The sequence below is a fragment of the Carassius carassius genome, chromosome 13 (assembly GCF_963082965.1).
Source record: "Carassius carassius chromosome 13, fCarCar2.1, whole genome shotgun sequence".
Taxonomy (NCBI): domain Eukaryota; kingdom Metazoa; phylum Chordata; class Actinopteri; order Cypriniformes; family Cyprinidae; genus Carassius; species Carassius carassius.
Genome location: NC_081767.1, coordinates 137,818 through 156,011, shown reverse-complemented (window position 1 = coordinate 156,011; position 18,194 = coordinate 137,818). Strand labels below are relative to the sequence as shown.

General features: G+C 41.7%; 2 protein-coding genes across 4 annotated transcripts in view; both read left to right on the top strand.

Annotated features, from left to right (window-relative positions):
• The window catches only part of reln (reelin), a 126,023-nt gene extending 121,820 nt beyond the window's left edge, over positions 1–4,203 (top strand). For 2 of the 3 annotated variants that reach the window (XM_059564485.1, XM_059564484.1), the window contains exons 64-65: positions 355–469; positions 3,049–4,203. In XM_059564485.1, coding sequence (XP_059420468.1) covers positions 355–463 — 109 coding nt within the window. In that variant the 3' untranslated portion in view covers positions 464–469; positions 3,049–4,203. The remainder of the gene's footprint in view (positions 1–354; positions 470–3,048) is intronic. The other variant, XM_059564486.1, reaches the window with a different exon arrangement.
• A 5,844-nt stretch (positions 4,204–10,047) lies between these two features.
• LOC132155522 (fibulin-7) lies at positions 10,048–18,058 on the top strand. The gene is made up of 8 exons (XM_059564310.1): positions 10,048–10,242; positions 11,988–12,147; positions 12,280–12,450; positions 15,329–15,454; positions 16,695–16,868; positions 17,126–17,263; positions 17,359–17,497; positions 17,565–18,058. The coding sequence occupies exons 1-8, from the start codon at positions 10,147–10,149 to the stop codon at positions 17,923–17,925; spliced, it is 1,365 nt and encodes a 454-aa protein (XP_059420293.1). The 5' UTR covers positions 10,048–10,146; the 3' UTR covers positions 17,926–18,058.
• Positions 18,059–18,194: the final 136 nt, after the last annotated feature.

Below are 18,194 nucleotides of genomic sequence, written 5' to 3'. Positions count from 1 at the left end.
TATTAAAACCATAGTATTACATAGTGCTGCATTGCCAATAGACATTAGGCACTCCCTGTTCCCACTCTACACACACACACACACACACACACACACATATCTCAGTTCCGTCCCTCTCACTCCAGTTCTGGTCCTCACACTGCGCTCTCTCTTTCTCTCTCTTTCTCTCATCACTGCCCTCCACATGTTCACTGCACTCCTCCGTCTGCCTCCACCATCCTCTGCTGTTCTGCAATAACCTTTACATTACTTCCACCTAAATGTATGTTCCTCTTTGGCCCCCGTTGTTTTCACTCCCAACACTCAACTCTGTTGGCACCGCATCCCTCTGTTGCTCTGGTCCTGCTGTCGCAGGTCAGGGTTCTTTCACCCCCAGACCTTTGTGCAAGCCAGCAACAGCCCTGTCCTGCATCTTATAACCTTTCCTCTCTTCTGTATTCTGCTCCCTATGGCATGGCTGTAGTGTCAGGTAAGTGCTTTGCTTTGCTGTTCCCAGAATGCACCAGTGTTCCCTGCCTTTGGTCTTCCCTCATTGACCCTTTCTTGTACATCACTATAGACCTCATCACCCCATACAGGTGGAAAAAAATAAAGGAAATAGCACATGAAAAAGTTAAATAAAGTTCATTATAATTTAGGTTAATCTATTAAAATTGCAAATGCAGCACAGTATGCAATACATTGTCATTTTGAAGAATATCCAACAGCTGTTAAACTGAATGACCACATTTCAAGAAGCACTGAAACTAAAGTTATAACTGTATGTCAATATACTGTACAGTACTGTGCAAAAGTCATTATACCTTTTGCTTTTGTGTGCCAGTAGTAAATATTGATTTTAGATTTCTAAACATTCATTTTCCAAATATTGTTTTTGCACAATGATGTCTATAAAAATGTCTGTGTTGTTTCCAATGTTGTTTTCCCCTGTATCCTATACATCTAATATATAAAGGCCCTTTCCTCTACACAGCTGGAAGTTAATGTCACCCAAGACAGATCTAACATTTAGGTTCTGCACAGTACTTAATCATACACTTGGAAATATTATGGACAGAGACAGGTCAAACTATTCATCCAGGTCACTGGAGAATGTGACAGTAAAAACTCATCAATATATACCCATCCCATATTTAGCTGGCATGGCAGAAACAAGTATACTGTAGTCTGTTCACACAACACTGTATGCCAAATGATGCACTCAAGCAATATACTGTAGCAGTCAAATGAAAGACTCAACATACACCCACTGGTCACTTTATTAGGTGGACCTTTCTGAGTCGGACACTCTTTGTCCTCAGAATATTTCTCATGACGGGGCTTCAGCTTCATCTTGGAAACGGTCTCTGTAGATTCTGGTCCATGTGGACATAACTGCAGAGTTATCGACTACATATTCATGATGCACTTCTGCTGATCTAGCACAGATCTGGCAGTGTAAAAAAAAAATTTGCCTGGTAACCTAAAAAGTGCTGCTTAGCAAAATGAACTGGGTGTCCAAAATATTTAACATAATAACAGTTGTTATTACTGCCCTCACCTCACTTTCTAAAACCCCAAAATGTAAATTTTGTCATTAATCACTTACCTCTATGTTGTTCCAAACCCATATAAACTTAGTTTGTTCTTTTGAGGCAGGGATGACTCAGAAGAGCGTATGCTGTCTGCGTTCAGCTCATATTCTCCAAAATGGTGTTACGCTGATGTGGAGAGACACAGAGGAGACAAATTGTTGAATAAAGTTGTAATTTCTGGACCTTGACACTGTTATTTACTTGGCAGTCAATAGGAGTCACAAACCTCCCAGTTTTCATCCAAATTATCTTAAATTATGTTCCGAGGATGAACAAAGTCACGAACTTACCCCCATGTCGTTCCAAACCTGTAAAAGCTTTGTTCGTCTTTGGAACACAATTTAAGATATTTTGGAAGAAAACCTGGAGGCTTGAGACCGTCCCATGGACTGTCAAGTAAATAACACTGTCAAGGTCCAGAAAAGTATGAAAGACATCATCAGAATAATCCATCTGCCATCAGTGGTTCAACCATAATGTTATGAAGCGACGAGAATACTTTTTGTATGCAAATAAAACAAAATTCCGACTTTATTCAACAATTTGTCTCCTCTGTGTCTCTCCACATCAGCGTAGCACCATTTTGGAGAATATGAGCTGAACGCAGACAGCATACACTCTTCTGAGTCAGTCGTGTCACAAAAGAACAAACTAAGTTTTTATGGGTTTGGAACAACATGGGTGTAAGTGATTAATGACAAAATTTTCATTTTGGGGTGGAGTATCCCTTTAAGGTTTTTAAGGATCTTGACAAACCCTTAAATAAGATCCAAGTGCCCAATACAGTTGAATCAAACATGATGTGTGTGTGTTCATGCCTAGTAAAGAGCCTCTGAAGAGTCGGTTGACCCATCCCAGGTCCCTTATTTGTGATTATATTTGTTTATGAGCCATTGCTAACTTTGTGTGTGGTGGCTGTATCTCCACTAGTCCAGAGACTCACAGATAAGCACAGCTCCCTTTCACCGGTCCCTCACCCTCATTACAGCACCATCTCCCACCCTCCTGTCCCTTCATGCTTTGCAGACGCCCCTTCCTGTCCTGGCTGTGTTCCTGGCTCATTGGTCCCATCCTGACGGACAGAAGAGGCAATGACAGGCTAAGCAATAGCGACTCTCAGAATTCTTTCCACATTTTCTCACACTGTCTGTCCTCCTCACAACCTCTCACTCTTCTTATGTTTGGACTGATCTTTTTCCATCTGTCAGTCTTTCCTAAAGCTCCAACCTCAAGCACTACTCTATAGATGTTTCCACTCAAAACCTGAACCAGATTGTTGTCTTTGTCACTTATGAAACAAATAAGATGCACTAGTTCCAAAAGAACGTAAACTGAAAGAAAGTGTTTGAGGTTATGAGTAAACAATCAATTAGATTTTGTAATTTGTGGATTCAGTACTATGTGAATTCTTAAAGAAGCCTTCCTATGAATTAGAATAGTGCATTGTTAAACCTGTCTGCTTTCCTCTTCACAGCACCCGTAAACAGAACTACATGATGAACTACTCCAGACAGACTGGTCTACATCACTACTACAACAGGAAGAGGCGGGCACTGCGGCAACGAACCTAAAAGATTCAAGAGAAAAAGCTGCCACTCACACGTTATTCTGTTGGCTACAATCCGCTTTCCCTGATGAGAAAACAGCATGTCAGGTCACTTCTGTCAGCATCTGGCCATACTCTCTCATCTGAACGATACATTGGACCATCTAGTCCCATTTCTAGCCAATCAATGCCTTCCCATAGCAGTGTGATGGGAAAGACAAGCACCTAAATGTGGCGATTTTTGTATACTGTCTATGAACTATTGGGTTACTAATTCTGTTTATTATAACCTTGTTTGAATTCTCCTGATGTGAACGACTGCAAAGCTCTCCTGCTCTCACCTCACTTTCTGCCACACTGTGAAGTTCTTCTGATGGTTTTGATGCTGATAAAGCTCTGAAGAGGAGAACCGAAGACGACTCGTGCTGAAGCAGTTTCTTGGATGAAGATAATGACAATGTGTTTTGCTGTTGTGTGTCTGTGGGTTCGTTTTGTGATGCGTTGATTGTGCTGTTCAATTGTTTGTTAGTTTTATACTAACTTGTATCTTTTGGGCTTGGATCATTTTTCCTTTGTGAAGCAAGGCTTGTGGAGAAGTCAGGCTTGGAAAGGGAAAAAAGAGTCGAGCAGGGACTGAACAGAAAGAATACATTTAAAAAGAGAGACTAACGATGTTTTGTTGTTGTTGATAAATCACTTTTTTATATATCTTGGTTCCTTAAGAATATTTATGGTGAATGGTTCTCCACTAAACCTATTTAAAATACACTGTGGGTGAAATCTGTGTTGTTGTTGTTTTTTCTGTTTGTTTGCTTTTGGTTTCAGTTTGTTTTGTTAGGTTTAAGTTATAATGTCAGGTTCTCGGTTCTCATTCAGAGTCATCCAGTTGTGCTGTTACACATCTCCTCATCTCCACTCTTTCTTTGATGACCTGTCAGTGTTGTTTATGATGTTACCTTCTCCCCCTCTTGGTGTAGCTCTCCAATATAGCAAGTTCTTGTATATATATATTGTATATAAATATATATATGCAGGGATCCATCAGCCTTATAAAAGGGAAATAAAGAACTGTCAAAACCTCCAGCACAAGAGTGGTGATTTATTAAGGTGTTAGACTGAATTTACGCTGCCCAAAATTACCCCAATTTTTCCTCCATCGCAATCATATTCTGGGTTGGGAGTGGGGGGGTTGCTTTAACCCATAGATTAAAAAAGCAACCCACAGCCTCCACCTGAGCTGATGGCATTCGCCACTGTTGGTTTTCAGTGATGTTCGACTCGCAGTTGTTCGACTCGCTTAGTAGTTGTTCATGCAAAAGGCCTTTTTATTTGTAAATTTTTTTTAAAAGCTTTGGAGCAACAGAGCAAACATAGGTAAAAGTTCTGCAGCACATGACCACACAAACAGGTTGGCCGAGCTCAGAAGAACTTGGAGTGATATGAAAACGCAATCTTCTGACCTAGAGACAGGGTACCGTTTTCCCACGAGCTCCTATGCAACTAAGCTGTTGCTGAGCTAGTTATGGAAATAGAAAGTCCCATATGGCCTAGTGGTAGGGACTCCTGGGTTTCCCACAGGACCAGGTATGGGAAACCCATGTAGGGTGAGTGTTTCCCAAAAGCAACTATGATCACAAGTTCTATTGTTAGCAGCAAAGTTCAACGGAACTTGCGACTGTAGTTGGCTAATGAAGCTTTTGGCAAATGCACCCCAGGTCTGCTCTTGAGTTGCACTCACCATTGAATGACAATGTGACGAGTGGGGTGGGGCCAAGGGACATGGGAGCGAGGCCGGTGGAGTGATTGGAGATGAGCTACACCTGTTCGACCCACCAGTCTCGAGGCCCACGGAGGAGATGGAAGGATATAAAACTGGAGCGACGACAGTGAAGGACGAGAGAGGACCAGGCCTGGGCGTTATTTTAGGTTTTGGTTTCATTTTGTGTGCACCAGTCGTCCGTGAGGGGCTGGTGCGCTGTTTTGTGTTTATTTTTGAATTATTAAATGTTATTTGATTGTCCGCCGGTTCCCGCCTCCTTCTTCCCGACGATTAGGAAGTTTAATCCATTACAGTGGTGCCGAAGCCCGGGAGAAGGAGGGACGCGCTGCTGAAGATCCCTCGCCGCTGTGGTGAATCCGCGGTGCCAACGAGCAGGCGAGGAGTGTGCCGCCATGGACGCTCGAGGCGGTGGGCTGGAGCGAGTTGCCGGGGACGGGCGAGCTCGCTACCGGCCGCCCACGATAGGGAGGGGCGGCTGCCGTCCGTGAGGGAGCGGAGGAGTCTGCGCCGTTCGCCAGGTGGCCGGAGCCTGCTACCATACGCCGGAACGGGGAGGAGCAGGGAACGGGGGACTCCTGCCGGCTGCCCAAAACCGGAGGAGCCGTCGCCGTCCACCGGGCGGCGGAGGAGTGTCGTGCCGTCCGCCGAGGGCTGTCCAGTGCCACCGCCAGGCACCGCGGAGGAGATCGCCCAGCTGGTGGAGGGCCGAGCAGCGGTGCGTCTGGGAACCGGATTTTTTTTTTCTCCTCTCTCCCCTCTCGTCTCTGTCGCTCCTCCTTTCATCTCCTTTTCTCTCGCCTCGCCTGTCCTACCCCCAGGTTCCCGCAGGTCCCCGTGAGCAGTCCCCCCCCGGAGGGAGGGGGGGGGGAGTAGAGCGCAGTCTCGGGAGTACCCCCCGGCCTGCGAGGGGCGATGGGGGTATGTGACGAGTGGGGCGGGGCCGAGGGACATGGGAGCGAGGCCGGTGGAGTGATTGGAGATGAGCTACACCTGTTCGACCCACCGGTCTCGAGGCCCACGGAGGAGATGGAAGGATATAAAACTGGAGCGACGACAGTGAAGGACGAGAGAGGACCAGGCCTGGGCGTTATTTTAGGTTTTGGTTTCATTTTGTGCGCACTAGTCGTCCATGAGGGGCTGGTGCGCTGTTTTGTGTTTATTTTTGAATTATTAAATGTTATTTGATTGTCCGCCGGTTCCCGCCTCCTTCTTCCCGACGATTAGGAAGTTTAATCCATTACAGACAACATCACATGTTGTAACCCTAACCACATAGATGCAGGTGCATGTGGCGCTGCTCAGTGGCTGACACGCACACGGGAGCTCTGATTGTTTGGTCAATGTTTTTTTTTGTTTTTTTCTCTTCCAGTTTTTCTAGTTTTTTGTTTGTTTATTAATTACGGTCCCACTGTGTCAAGTTGTGTATTTGAATATCGAGAGTGTAAACATCTGCAATTGGATGTAAACAATGGATTGTAAGATGGCTTACTTGTAACTCTTTCTGGTGATCACTCTACTCTCTCTACTTCTGTCAAGCGCTGAGCCATTCAGGATAACCTACGGCAGACATCAACTACTTCAGCTGGGCCTAACAACACAGCTGCAGTGGACACCTCCAACGGATTTTCCCCTGGAATGCCTACGTCCAACTGAACAGCGATTTGTCAGGACAAAGAGGAAGCGTGGCTCGATGGGAGGAATTAAACGCCGCGTTCGTTCAAGAGGATCTAAACCCCCACTACCAACTATGGTCCTCTCTAATGTGAGATCGTTAAGGAACAAATTAGATTAACTCCATGCCTCTACGCAATACCAGTATGAATACAGAGATAGTTGTCTGTTATGTTTCAGTGAGACTTGGTTGAACCATACAGTGAATGATGACAGTCTTTCCCTACCTGGCTTTGGTACACCGTTAAGACTTGATAGAGATCAACAAGCTACGGGGAAATCGATTGGAGGAGGACTATGCATGTATATTAACATCAAGTGGTGTAGACACCATATCATTAGACACACCATCAATTCCCCAGACCTAGAATTCTTATCAGTTTCCTTAAGACCTACATATTTGCCACGAGAGTTTGGACAACTATTTGTATGTCTAGTGTATATTCCCCCTGACGCAAACTACAAAGCGGCTGCAGATGCGATATATCAACACATACAAGAACTTGAGGCAGTGTCTCCAGACACTCCCAAATTTATTTTGGGTGACTTTAATGGCTGCTCTTTGTCATCTGCATTACCCCACTATCAGCAATATGTGAATTGCGCTACGCGTGGATCAAAAATAATTGATCTATGTTATGGCAACATAAAAAATGCTTACAATGCAGTCAACAAACCAGCGATAGGCCGCTCAGATCATAACACTGTCTTTTTATTGCCCTCTTATCGACAAAAACTGAAGAGGGAAAAATCGCTATACGTTTTTGACTGTGTAGATCTCGACGAGCATGCGGATGTTGTTACGTCATATATTAACTTTTGTGTGGATAATGTGATCCCGACAAAACGTGTGAAACAGTTTGCCAATTCAAAACCTTGGATTACAACTGATATTAAAAAACTGTTAGTGGATAAAGAAAGAGCATTTAAAGCAAATGGCAGGTATGGAGGGAAGCTGATTCAGAAAGAAATACAGATGAAAATCAAACAGGGCAAGAGACAATATAAAGACAAAATTGAAAAACAACTAAAGGAAAATAACTCACGTATGGCGTGGAGGGGTATTAAAACTATCATAGGTCAAAATAACTGCTCTAACACCCCGGAGCATACAGTTGAGCAGGCAAATGCCCTGAACGAACACTTTGCGAGATGGGAGAGTGATGTGCCTGCCAATCCAATAAGCCTTGATGGAAGAGCAAGTGCTTCAATCAGGGTAAGCTGTGAGGAAGTGGGGCGGATCTTCTCGCATATGGAAGCTGGAAGGCACCATCCTAAAGAGCTGCAAAGAACAACTGAGTCCAGTGTTCAGAGGATTGTTTCAGAAATCACTTGACACACATAAAGATCCAAAGATATGGAAAACAGCGGAAATTTTACCACTTCCTAAGAAACCCAAACCAGTTGGACTGAACGATTTTAGACCAGTAGCACTCACTTTTGTTGCTATGAAGTGTTCTGAGCGGATCATTTTAATTCATCTCAAAATACAAACCAAAGCTCACATAGATACGTTACAGTTTGCTTATAGGGAGAAAAGGGGGTGGAAGATGCTGTCAAAACCCTTCTGAATGGAATTTACAAACACCTTGAAACACCTGCCTCTCATGTACGCATCCTGTTTGCAGACTTCTCTTCAGCTTTTAATACTATCCAGTCACACATGTTGATAGAGAAGCTGACAAACATGGGTGTAAATCTCAATCTTGTAAAGTGGATTCAGGACTTTTTAACAGGTAGACAACAGTATGTGAGGGCGGGTCACAGCCAGTCTAGAACCATCATGACAAACACGGGAGTGCCACAAGGATGTGTTTTATCACCATTGTTATTTATTTTATATACTAATGATTGTGTCAGTCACCATTCTAACTGTTCACTGATTAAGTTTGCAGATGATGCTGCCCTAGTCGGTTTTTTAACAGATAATGAACAGGACTGAGGTTGACCAATTTCATGAATGGTGCAGTCAAAATTCATTAATTTTACATATTTCAAAAACAAAAGAAATGGTGATCGATTTTAGGAAAAGGCCCCCTCCACTGCAACCTGTTACTATTCAAGGGAAAGTTATTGAGACTGTGGAGGAGTATAGGTATCTGGGCACTATTATTGATCACAAACTTACCTGGTCTGCTAACACATTAGCAAGATACTCGAAAGCACAGCAACAGTTTTATTTTTTAAGGAAACTGCGTAGTTTCAATGCTGACACAACAACTCTGACATTGTTTTATTTAACTTTTATTCAGAGTGTGGTGACTTTCGCCATCCAGTGCTGGGGGGGGGGGTCTATCTGTCGAGAACACGAATATGCTCGACAAGGTGACTAAAATGGGCAGGAAAATTACTGGATCTGAGGTTAAAAGCATCTCCAATCTCGCAGATCAGTATACCCTCAATTTGGCTCTGAGGATACTGGATGATCCATCCCACCCACTTTGTTCAGAGTCCCCCCCCCCCTCCCCTCTGGACGCAGATTTCGAATGTCCCTAACAAAAACTAAACATGCCATTACATCATTTGTGCCGAGGAGCATTCAGTTACTGAACAGATCAGACAAAGGCACATAGACATTTTTAAATGTGCACTATTGACTATTTGTTTAACTATTTATTGATTTATTTTAGTGATTAGATTGATGATTGTATGTCAACACCATTGCTGTGTTGTTGTTTGTTTTTTTTGTTTTTTTTACTGTATCCTTTATGTTATCTGTGTTAATGTTAAATGTGGCTCCCTTGAGTGCAAAACAAATTCCCCTCGGGGCAATAAAGGTTTTCATCATCATTATTGGAAGGCTTTGCATTAACTGGCCCTTTACATGAAATTAATTTCACAAAAAGGTAGCCAATACTATGACAGTCCCCTCAACTCCAAAGCCAAAAAACTACTGGGTTTTTAAGTAGGTTGGCTGAGCGTAAAGAAGGGCTGTCAACCATGACTTGATTTAAACACTCATCTTTCTGAGCTGCAGTCAGATGAACTTCTGTTGGTGAGCCAGTTGTAAATACAAAGTCTATTCTAGTGCTAAATATATATGTGTTTCACACAGGTGGCTCATATTATGCACATATTGCACTCATTGTTGAACATGTTGGGAACTGAACCCTGTGTGATTATGTTATTGATGAGCTAGTTGTAAAAGGAAACTGAGCACATGGCAAAATAGACTGTATTTAAAGGGTTAGTTCACCCAAAAATCAAACCCTCATGTTCACCCTCATCAGGCTGTTCCAATCTTTCATTCCTCCCCAGGACACAATTGAAGATATTTTGAATGAAATAATTTTTTACTGTAGCCCTGACTGATAAATCATGCATAATAACACCCAACAAATTTTTTTATGATTTCACACCTGCTTAGAAACTCCGGGATATACTCTGTCCATTCAGTAAATACCCAACTGACCTGTGGTTTATGGGGAAAAAAAGTCCTGTGCTTGCTTTCCTGAAATCCTCTTACAGCAGCAGCCTCATAACACTGAGCCAGTAACGTGTGTGGAGCTTAACACAAACAGAGCCTTTTCTTGAGAGAATTCACTACACTACAAAGGAATTTAATAACAAAATCAATGCATCCAGTCTACGATTTAATGAAGACGATGAACCGAAGATATGCTGTGCTCCTTTCAGTAATTATCTGTCAAGTCCATACCATGTTGGCTCAGGTAAGTGATATTCATTAAGTGTTCCACAAATAACAAAAACACTAGATGCTGTGATTTTGTGTTATTGTGTAATTTAAGCTCTTGTGACCTGAAAAAGAGTAAAAGTTCACTGACAGAAAACTAACAGAGCTGTCTAATGACAAGAAACCTTTAGCAGAAAACAGATGTTAAATTCAACTGCTATGTTTCAGAGTTCATTAAGAGAAGTAGGTCAAGGTTTGACGCTAAACACCCTGTTTATTTCATCGTAGTGATTGTGCACACTCTGATTATTATAATATAGAAAGAGACGATGGTATCAAATATTCTCAAAGCTTTTGCAAAGATATCTTTCACTGTAACGCATCTGATTTTGTCAAGTTTGAGTTTGTAAAAAGCCCAACAGCAGAACAAGTTTTTTTTTCTTGTATGATTAAATATACCAAAATAAGCCCCTATACTTTAAAATGTCACTGACATAGGGACAATATAAACAAAAGTGTGAGAAGTCTTAGCAGTCTGATAGACTGTAGGCTAACCGTCTGACTAGTGCACTTATTTGAGCCTGCAGTACTGCACAAGTCTACACAAGCACTCTATTCAGAGCGATCCGAGGATAAACAACATGGAATGTTTTGATGTTCCTTAAAGAGAGCACTGTTAAACTGAACATCAGCAGCCTCTCAACTAATGTGTCTCCAACACTTCTGCTCTAACACTTCACCAGCTGTTTGTACAGGAACGGCAAATATTTGTCTAGCTTACATAAGTATTACAAGATGAAAACATACTGTAGTACCCTTCCCCTCAGTTACAGCCAATGAGAAGAAAATATCATATTACAGCCGTTACAATTGATTATCATGAATAATAAATAAAAAGGTTCAAAACATTGATTATCAAAGTTTATATATATATAACAAAAAAAAAAAAAAACAAAAAAAAAGAATATATATATATATATTATGGTGCAAAGCACAGAGGATTTGACAGGATCTCAAAGAACAAAATTAAAGGACACAGTGGAAGACAGTCGACAAGCTCAAGAACCAGCAAGATTTCTGTGCAGCAAATATGAAGCTTTGCATACAGACTGCATTCATAACCATAATCATAAATCAGCTGTTGTTCTTTGGAAACTGATAAAAGATATTTCATGTTTAGATCTTGAAAGTTTCAGGATAACGAGATCCATTGACACCAATTACTGTGGAACATGATCCAACTGGACGACATTATGGATGTAATATCCCAACGTCATTCGTTTACAGAAGCTGTTTCTAGGGTTTCCAGACAATGTTTTCAGTTTCTATATTATGTATGCAGGCTCTTTTAATGAGAGGCAAGACAGGGTTGATGGAAATACAGAAGTCTGTTATCAGGCCATCGTTTTGATTTTTACAGTAAGCAGGTGAGGAACACTGCAGTTGAAGTTTATATTTGTATCATGAGATTGCAAAATAAATGTTCACGTTTCGTTCTCAAAATATAATGCACAGGATTAAAATGTTTTTTTTTTCTGTTTCAAAGCACATGAAGTGAGAATGAAAGGTTGAGTTCTCTCTCAGTCGTCTGTTGATGATGTTTCTCTGCTGCTGTGATGCACTGAGAGCCGTTTGGAGGTGATTTCAGACAGACAGCTTGGATTCTCAATTAAATATAATATTATCGTCTGATCTGTCTGAGGCTGCTCTGGGTCTGGATGTTACCGTATGGATCTGAACATCTTAAGAAACATAAAGCTGTGACCGTGGGTGTTTTCTCAGGACTGTCCCAGTAAGCAAGACCTACAGAACTCAATACAACAGGCTCACAAACTGCTTTCAGCACAGGAAGCTTCATACCTGCAGAGTCTACGCACTTTGAGGAAGAAACTGAACCTACTGCACGACAGCGTCGCACGCCGGCCCACTAAAGCACAGAACTGTAGGTATCACATGAGACTGACTCCAGTTTTGATTCTAGAGACATAAAGCAATGTCAAACAAGCCAAATGTGCCAATGTAATGACAAATCACACTACATTATATGACATTCGTGATATTGTGTATTCCACAGCTACTTGTCCTGACCTAGATACTCCAGTCAATGGCAAAAAGCTGGGGAAGATTCTGTTTCCTGGTCATGAAGTTCACTTCCTGTGCGATGAGGGCTTTGAGCTGGTGGGTTCAGAGACACGGCAGTGTAAAGATTCACTCAGCTGGAGCGGTCAGCAGCCCGTCTGCAGAGGTGAGGACTGAAGCTATCCCTCATCTATTCCTATCATCTCAGTCTCAAACCTGCAGCCTTTTCCTGTTAGGATAGAAACGTTTATGATCTTATGAACGGCTGGTGAAGCCTGAGCCTACTGTTCCACACTAGAAACAGCCTTCCCTTGAAAACTCCTCAACTTTTCAAAATACTTAGTAGTACTCTATTAGTTACATTTGTATTTAAAGTTGCTGTTAGTGTGTTTTAATAGATATTTTTCCACTATCTAAATAAAATATGTTGTGAAAATGTTGCTGGAACAAACTGATGCATGTGCAGAATTGAGAAATGGATATTTATGAAGATCAAATGATGTCTCACGAGGCAAATGTTTCAGTTAAAAAAAGTCTAGAGCACACCATGAGTTCAAGTCATCTTTAATTTGGTCAACAGTACAGATCAGTATTTCATTCATTCACCTCCCCATGACCCAAGTTTCAAATGCCACTGGCTCTATTGACATTTATAGTCTAGTAATGATAGCAATGTAGATCTTAGTTGCATTTTGAGTGATATTCTAAATCCTGTAAACAGAAAAAGAAGGTGATGTTTGGATTTCTCCGGCTCTCTGCACTGGTGTTTAGCACAACCAGAAGTGTCTATGCCCACACTCACTAGACTGCAATCCAGGATGATGGAGATATGTAACTGGACCAGTCCGTCAAATTCTTCGACACCAGACTCAGTTAAACACATGAGTATGAAATGAACTTTGCTTTGTACACATGAGCATTGCCAGCAGAAAAGCTCCTTCCCCTTAGCAAAAAGTAGTATACTTCAAGTTTATTTTATTAAGTTTACTTAAGTAAAGTTCAATGAATACTTTTAAGTATACTTTATGTAGCAAGTATACAAAGTGTTCTAGTGTTCTAGTATGTTTGTAGTTAGTACTGGAATTATAATAAAAGTGAACTTGACTTGCTGATAGTTTACTAATTAAATACTTTGTACACTTATACTGCAAGTATACTCATAAGTTTTCTTTAAGTGAAATTTATATCATACTTTAAGACTAGTATGTCCCTATTTAGGTTTGAATTTGTACAAATTTCGTTACATCTGAGCATGCAAAACATACAAATAAAGAACAGTGTATCTGCTTGTAAACAAAAACATTTCATTCTAGCTTCATGCATTCTTTTTTTAAACACTTTATTGTGGGTAAGTTACAAAAAAAAGTTGATAGATGCAGGCTATGCACACTTTAACTACACAGAAATCCTTTCAAGTTCCAATCAGACAACGGATGAGAAGATTTCGCTCAAGAGCAATTGATGACATGGCTGAGAAGAAAATATTTAAGTGTAGGTATTATTACGGTTTTTATGACCTAGATGTACATTTTACCAGTTGTTACCTAGAGTTTATACAAACATTATGGTCATCGACCAGTGATTGATATCTCAAACATAATAATAGCGGTTAGACGTTGGATTTTGGTTGAAAATGAAAATCGGGTTGACGTCTTAATCCAACGACTGTTTGACGTCAAGCTCCAATGTTGGGCAGATGCTGAATTTTGGCTGGAATAAACACCCCCCCCCCCCCAAAAAAAAAAAAAAAACATAAAAAAACGGTGAAATGCATGGCAGTACACGTATTACCAGCTTCACTCATTACTAACCAGTTTGACTTTATTTCTGTCAGATGTCTACAGAAGTTATTTTTGATTATTAACAGAGGTTTAGATGTTGATGTTTTATTTGAAAATGTTTGGTCACCATTATTGTGATCAGTGTTTGCTTTAGTTGGGTAGTTTGACTCTTGGCTTAGTAAGTTTGTGGTTCCTGTAATAGTGTTTACCAAAACACATAATTTGTTATAAAAGGAGCCATAAACAAAGATAAGGTGATATAGTTTTCATCATCATGAAGAAAAATTAATTTTGTTAAGAGCTCAACTAATGGAAACACTAATCACTGTTATGGTGTTTAACTGTTATGCTGTTATGGAAATTAAACACATTAGAGTTAAACCCCTGTTAATTTTTTTTAAATAAGAGCTTTTGTAGACGTGTGACAGAAATAAAGTCAGTCTGGTAAGTAATACGTGAAGCTGGTAATGCTGTTTGTGGAGTTGTTTAATCCTCCTCTGCTGAGATCTTGAGATATTTAATGTGCTGCCATGCATTTCACCCATTGTTGCAGTGTGGTGCTTATTCCAACCAAAATTCAACGTCTGTCTGATGTCGGAGTTTGATGTCAAACAAAGTTGGGTTTAGACGTCAACCCGACTTTAATTATCAACCAAAATATGACGTCTGACTGACGTTGGATTAGTTGGAGTCCAACGTCTTCCTGACGTCACATTGATGTACTGTGCCTGCTGGGTGGTGTTTCTTTTTCTTCTTCACTTGTGTATTTTTGAAAATTTTGTACAGAAGATGCATACTAGCACCCTCTACCATAAAACAATGAAAACACAGATTCTAGGAGTATTGCTCAAAATATATTTAGACTTTTTGTAAGTATAAGTCAAGGATACTTAAACGTAATTTTAAGTATATTTCTGAGAAGTACATAAAGAGCATTTCTGAGAAGTACATAAAAAGTAAACTAAAAGTATACTTTACTATTTTAGTTTAAAAGAAGTACATAGCACACTTGTAATAGCACACTTTAATAAAGTTATTTTTCGTAAGGGTCCCCACTCTGCTGTTATAAAGCTGGAAGCACCAGATTTTCACAACATCGAGCTTACAGAACTTTCACTCCCATTCATGTCAACAGACTTTTCTGCACATAGCGTCTCAGTGGAAGGGGTGCAGTGAGAAATCACACATCTCTGTGACAGCAAAGCAGTCTGACCTCCTCGGGTGTAGTTTCTGAATCTTCACCGAGTTCTTCTCCTCTCTCAGATATCGACCAGTGTCTTTCATCACCTTGTGCCAATGGAGGAACGTGTACAGACGAGGTCAATGGATTTAGCTGTGTCTGCGCCAAGGGCTGGGCCGGACCCACCTGCCAGTCTCCAACACCAACATGTGGGTTTGGATTTGTTCAGAATCACCTTTACAGAATGATGCTACCAGAGCTATCAGAGTATAGAGTTCTGTACTGCACCTCAGACGCAGAAAACACACACACACACACACCGAGAGAGAGATTCCCATACAGAGGTTCAAGCGTTAATGCTTTCCTCTGATGGTTTCCAACACTGCTGTTATTACACTCCAGCCACATATTTATCCTCACTAAGTTGAAGCCACTAAATACATGGATAGGGCAGTCTATGTACAGTAGTTATACAGGAGCTGGTGTCAAAACATAGCCAGAAACATTTGCCAACCTGTTTTATACCCTCAAAAATCAACCAAATGCTTAAAAATGCTATTTGAGCAAAGATTAATTATGATCCTGTCGCATGATCACATATGGCTCACATTTCTTTCATGTGGGAACAGGGATGTAGAAACATGTAAAAATAAGAGGACACATAAAAAACACGTTTGCTCTTGAAAGTTGTTGTTTGTTCCAGTACTTGCACAAAAACATGGATTGGATTTTTAATTGGTATTTATGATTGCCTCTAGTTAGCGGTGGATCAAGCAGAAGTGCTTCAAGTGCTCACCCGAAGCTTGTGCACCATTCCAGTAAAATTGCAAAATAATGTGCAATCAAATGCACACGTTCCTGACAAACAACTGCAGTTTGAATTAGATTGTTAGAAAATGTTCTGTGACAAGTTTCAAAACCTGCAACCTCTGATACTCTACACAAAACCTTGATAATGCATGACAGTCATCTCCAGGTGTTAGTTTTAGTGAAATCATCGTCAAACATCAGTGTATCGTTTGGATGTTCTCATTAACAGTGTTGGGAGTAAAACATTAACATGAGTTACGTAATCAGATTACTTATTTCAAGTAACTAGTAAAATAATGCATTACTTTTTAATTTACAAGAGAATATCTGAGTTACCTTTTCAAATAAGTAACACTAGTTTATTGATTGACAGCTCTCCCGTCCCCATTTTGAGAGAAATCATAAGATGCTACTGTAGTTCTAAAATAAATATAACACAAAACTGTATTGCATTACTTTCCCCAACACTGCTCTGTTAACATTAGAGAGTTTATAGCAATGCAGGACGTCTCTTCTGACAGGTGCAGCTCTCGCTCACACAGATGGCTCAACCAGAACAGGCTTCATGCTGAAATCCTATTGTTCCTGTGCTGCACAAATAACAGTTTACTTGCTGCTGAAACCCGAGTCTCTCTGCAGTTTTTGTGACTTCAGCGAACACGTCTCCTGTCAGCACTGGAGCTGCGGCCGTGTCCTCCTTCCCTCTGACCCGTGCATCTTCAGCGTCCAGGTGCAGTCAGGTTCAGGGGATGACCCACTGCACCTGTGAGCCTGGATTCACCATCTCCAGCCGCGACAGCAGCGTCTGCACAGGTACGATCACTGAGCCACAACACTCGAGGAACACCCCTCGAAAGATGCCACAAATCCCCACGCTGCTCCTGCTCCTAACTCCATTGCTCCATTATTTTTAGTCTGCTCTGGAAGCAGCAGTGATGTACTGCATGACCACTCTTGACCCTTCATCTTCAGCTTGTGATGTTATGCGACTGGCCATGCTGCTCTTTTCAGTAGTGACAGAAAGTGACGTGTTTGTTTCAGTCAGCTCATTTCTCTGTGTTTTTTCCTAGACATCGATGAGTGTAAGCTGTTCCACGATGGGCCGGCCGGCCGTCTGTGTCTGCACGCGTGTGTTAATACTGCTGGTGGGTACCGGTGCAGCTGCCCTGCTGGTTACAGCGTGACTCCTGACGGCCGGAACTGCAAAGGTCATTGATTAATAGCAAAACTTGCACTTAGGAAACAAAACAGATGCCAGATTTGATTGTGACTCGGTTCTACACCCTTCTGCTCGTCCTCTCAGATATGGATGAGTGCAGCAGCAGAAGGCAGAACAACTGCACGCGCGAGCAGCTCTGCATCAACACCTACGGAGGCTTCCAGTGCGTCAGAGTCCAGTGTCCGCAGATACGGAACGCCACCTATGTCAAAACCTCTCCAGTGTAAGTTACAAAGCGTCTTTATTTAAAACAGAAGGGAACATGTGAGAAGCAGGTGTTGTCTGCGCAGGCGCTGTGAGAGGAACCCGTGTCCCGTGGACAGCAGGACCTGCTCTCAGGCGCCAAACTCTGTGTCCTTCCACTACATGTCTGTGGTGTCCAAGTTCTCCGCTCCACGCGTCCTGTTCCGCATGTCGGCCGTCAGAATGATAGGAGACACCCTGCGCTTCGGGTTACTGGGCAGCCGAGGCCGGCGTCACTTCAGCGTGCAGCGCTCCGATCGTCAGACGGGGGAACTGCTGCTGACCAGTCCTGTCCAGGGCCCAGCCACACTGGACGCAGAGCTGGAGATGACTGAACTGGAGAGGAGGGAACTGCTGGGACGATACATCACCAAAATTACCATCTTTGTCTCACCATATGAGTTCTAGAGTTAAATTAGAGAGGTTAAAGGCAGGGTAGCTGGTTTGGTTCAAAAACATGTTTTGTTGTGTTGGTTGAAAGTCTCTTCTCATCCTGACAGCAATCACTAAGTTATGTGCTGTAAATGTATTTATCTTTATTTTTAACATCTGTGGAAGGAGCAGGACTGTAGGCTGTCCTGTCTGTCAGCGTGTTTATTAGCATCCCTCTGGTCACCAGCGTTACTGCAGACCGACAGAAGGAAGTGTTATTACTGTAATATTCAGCAGTACTGTAA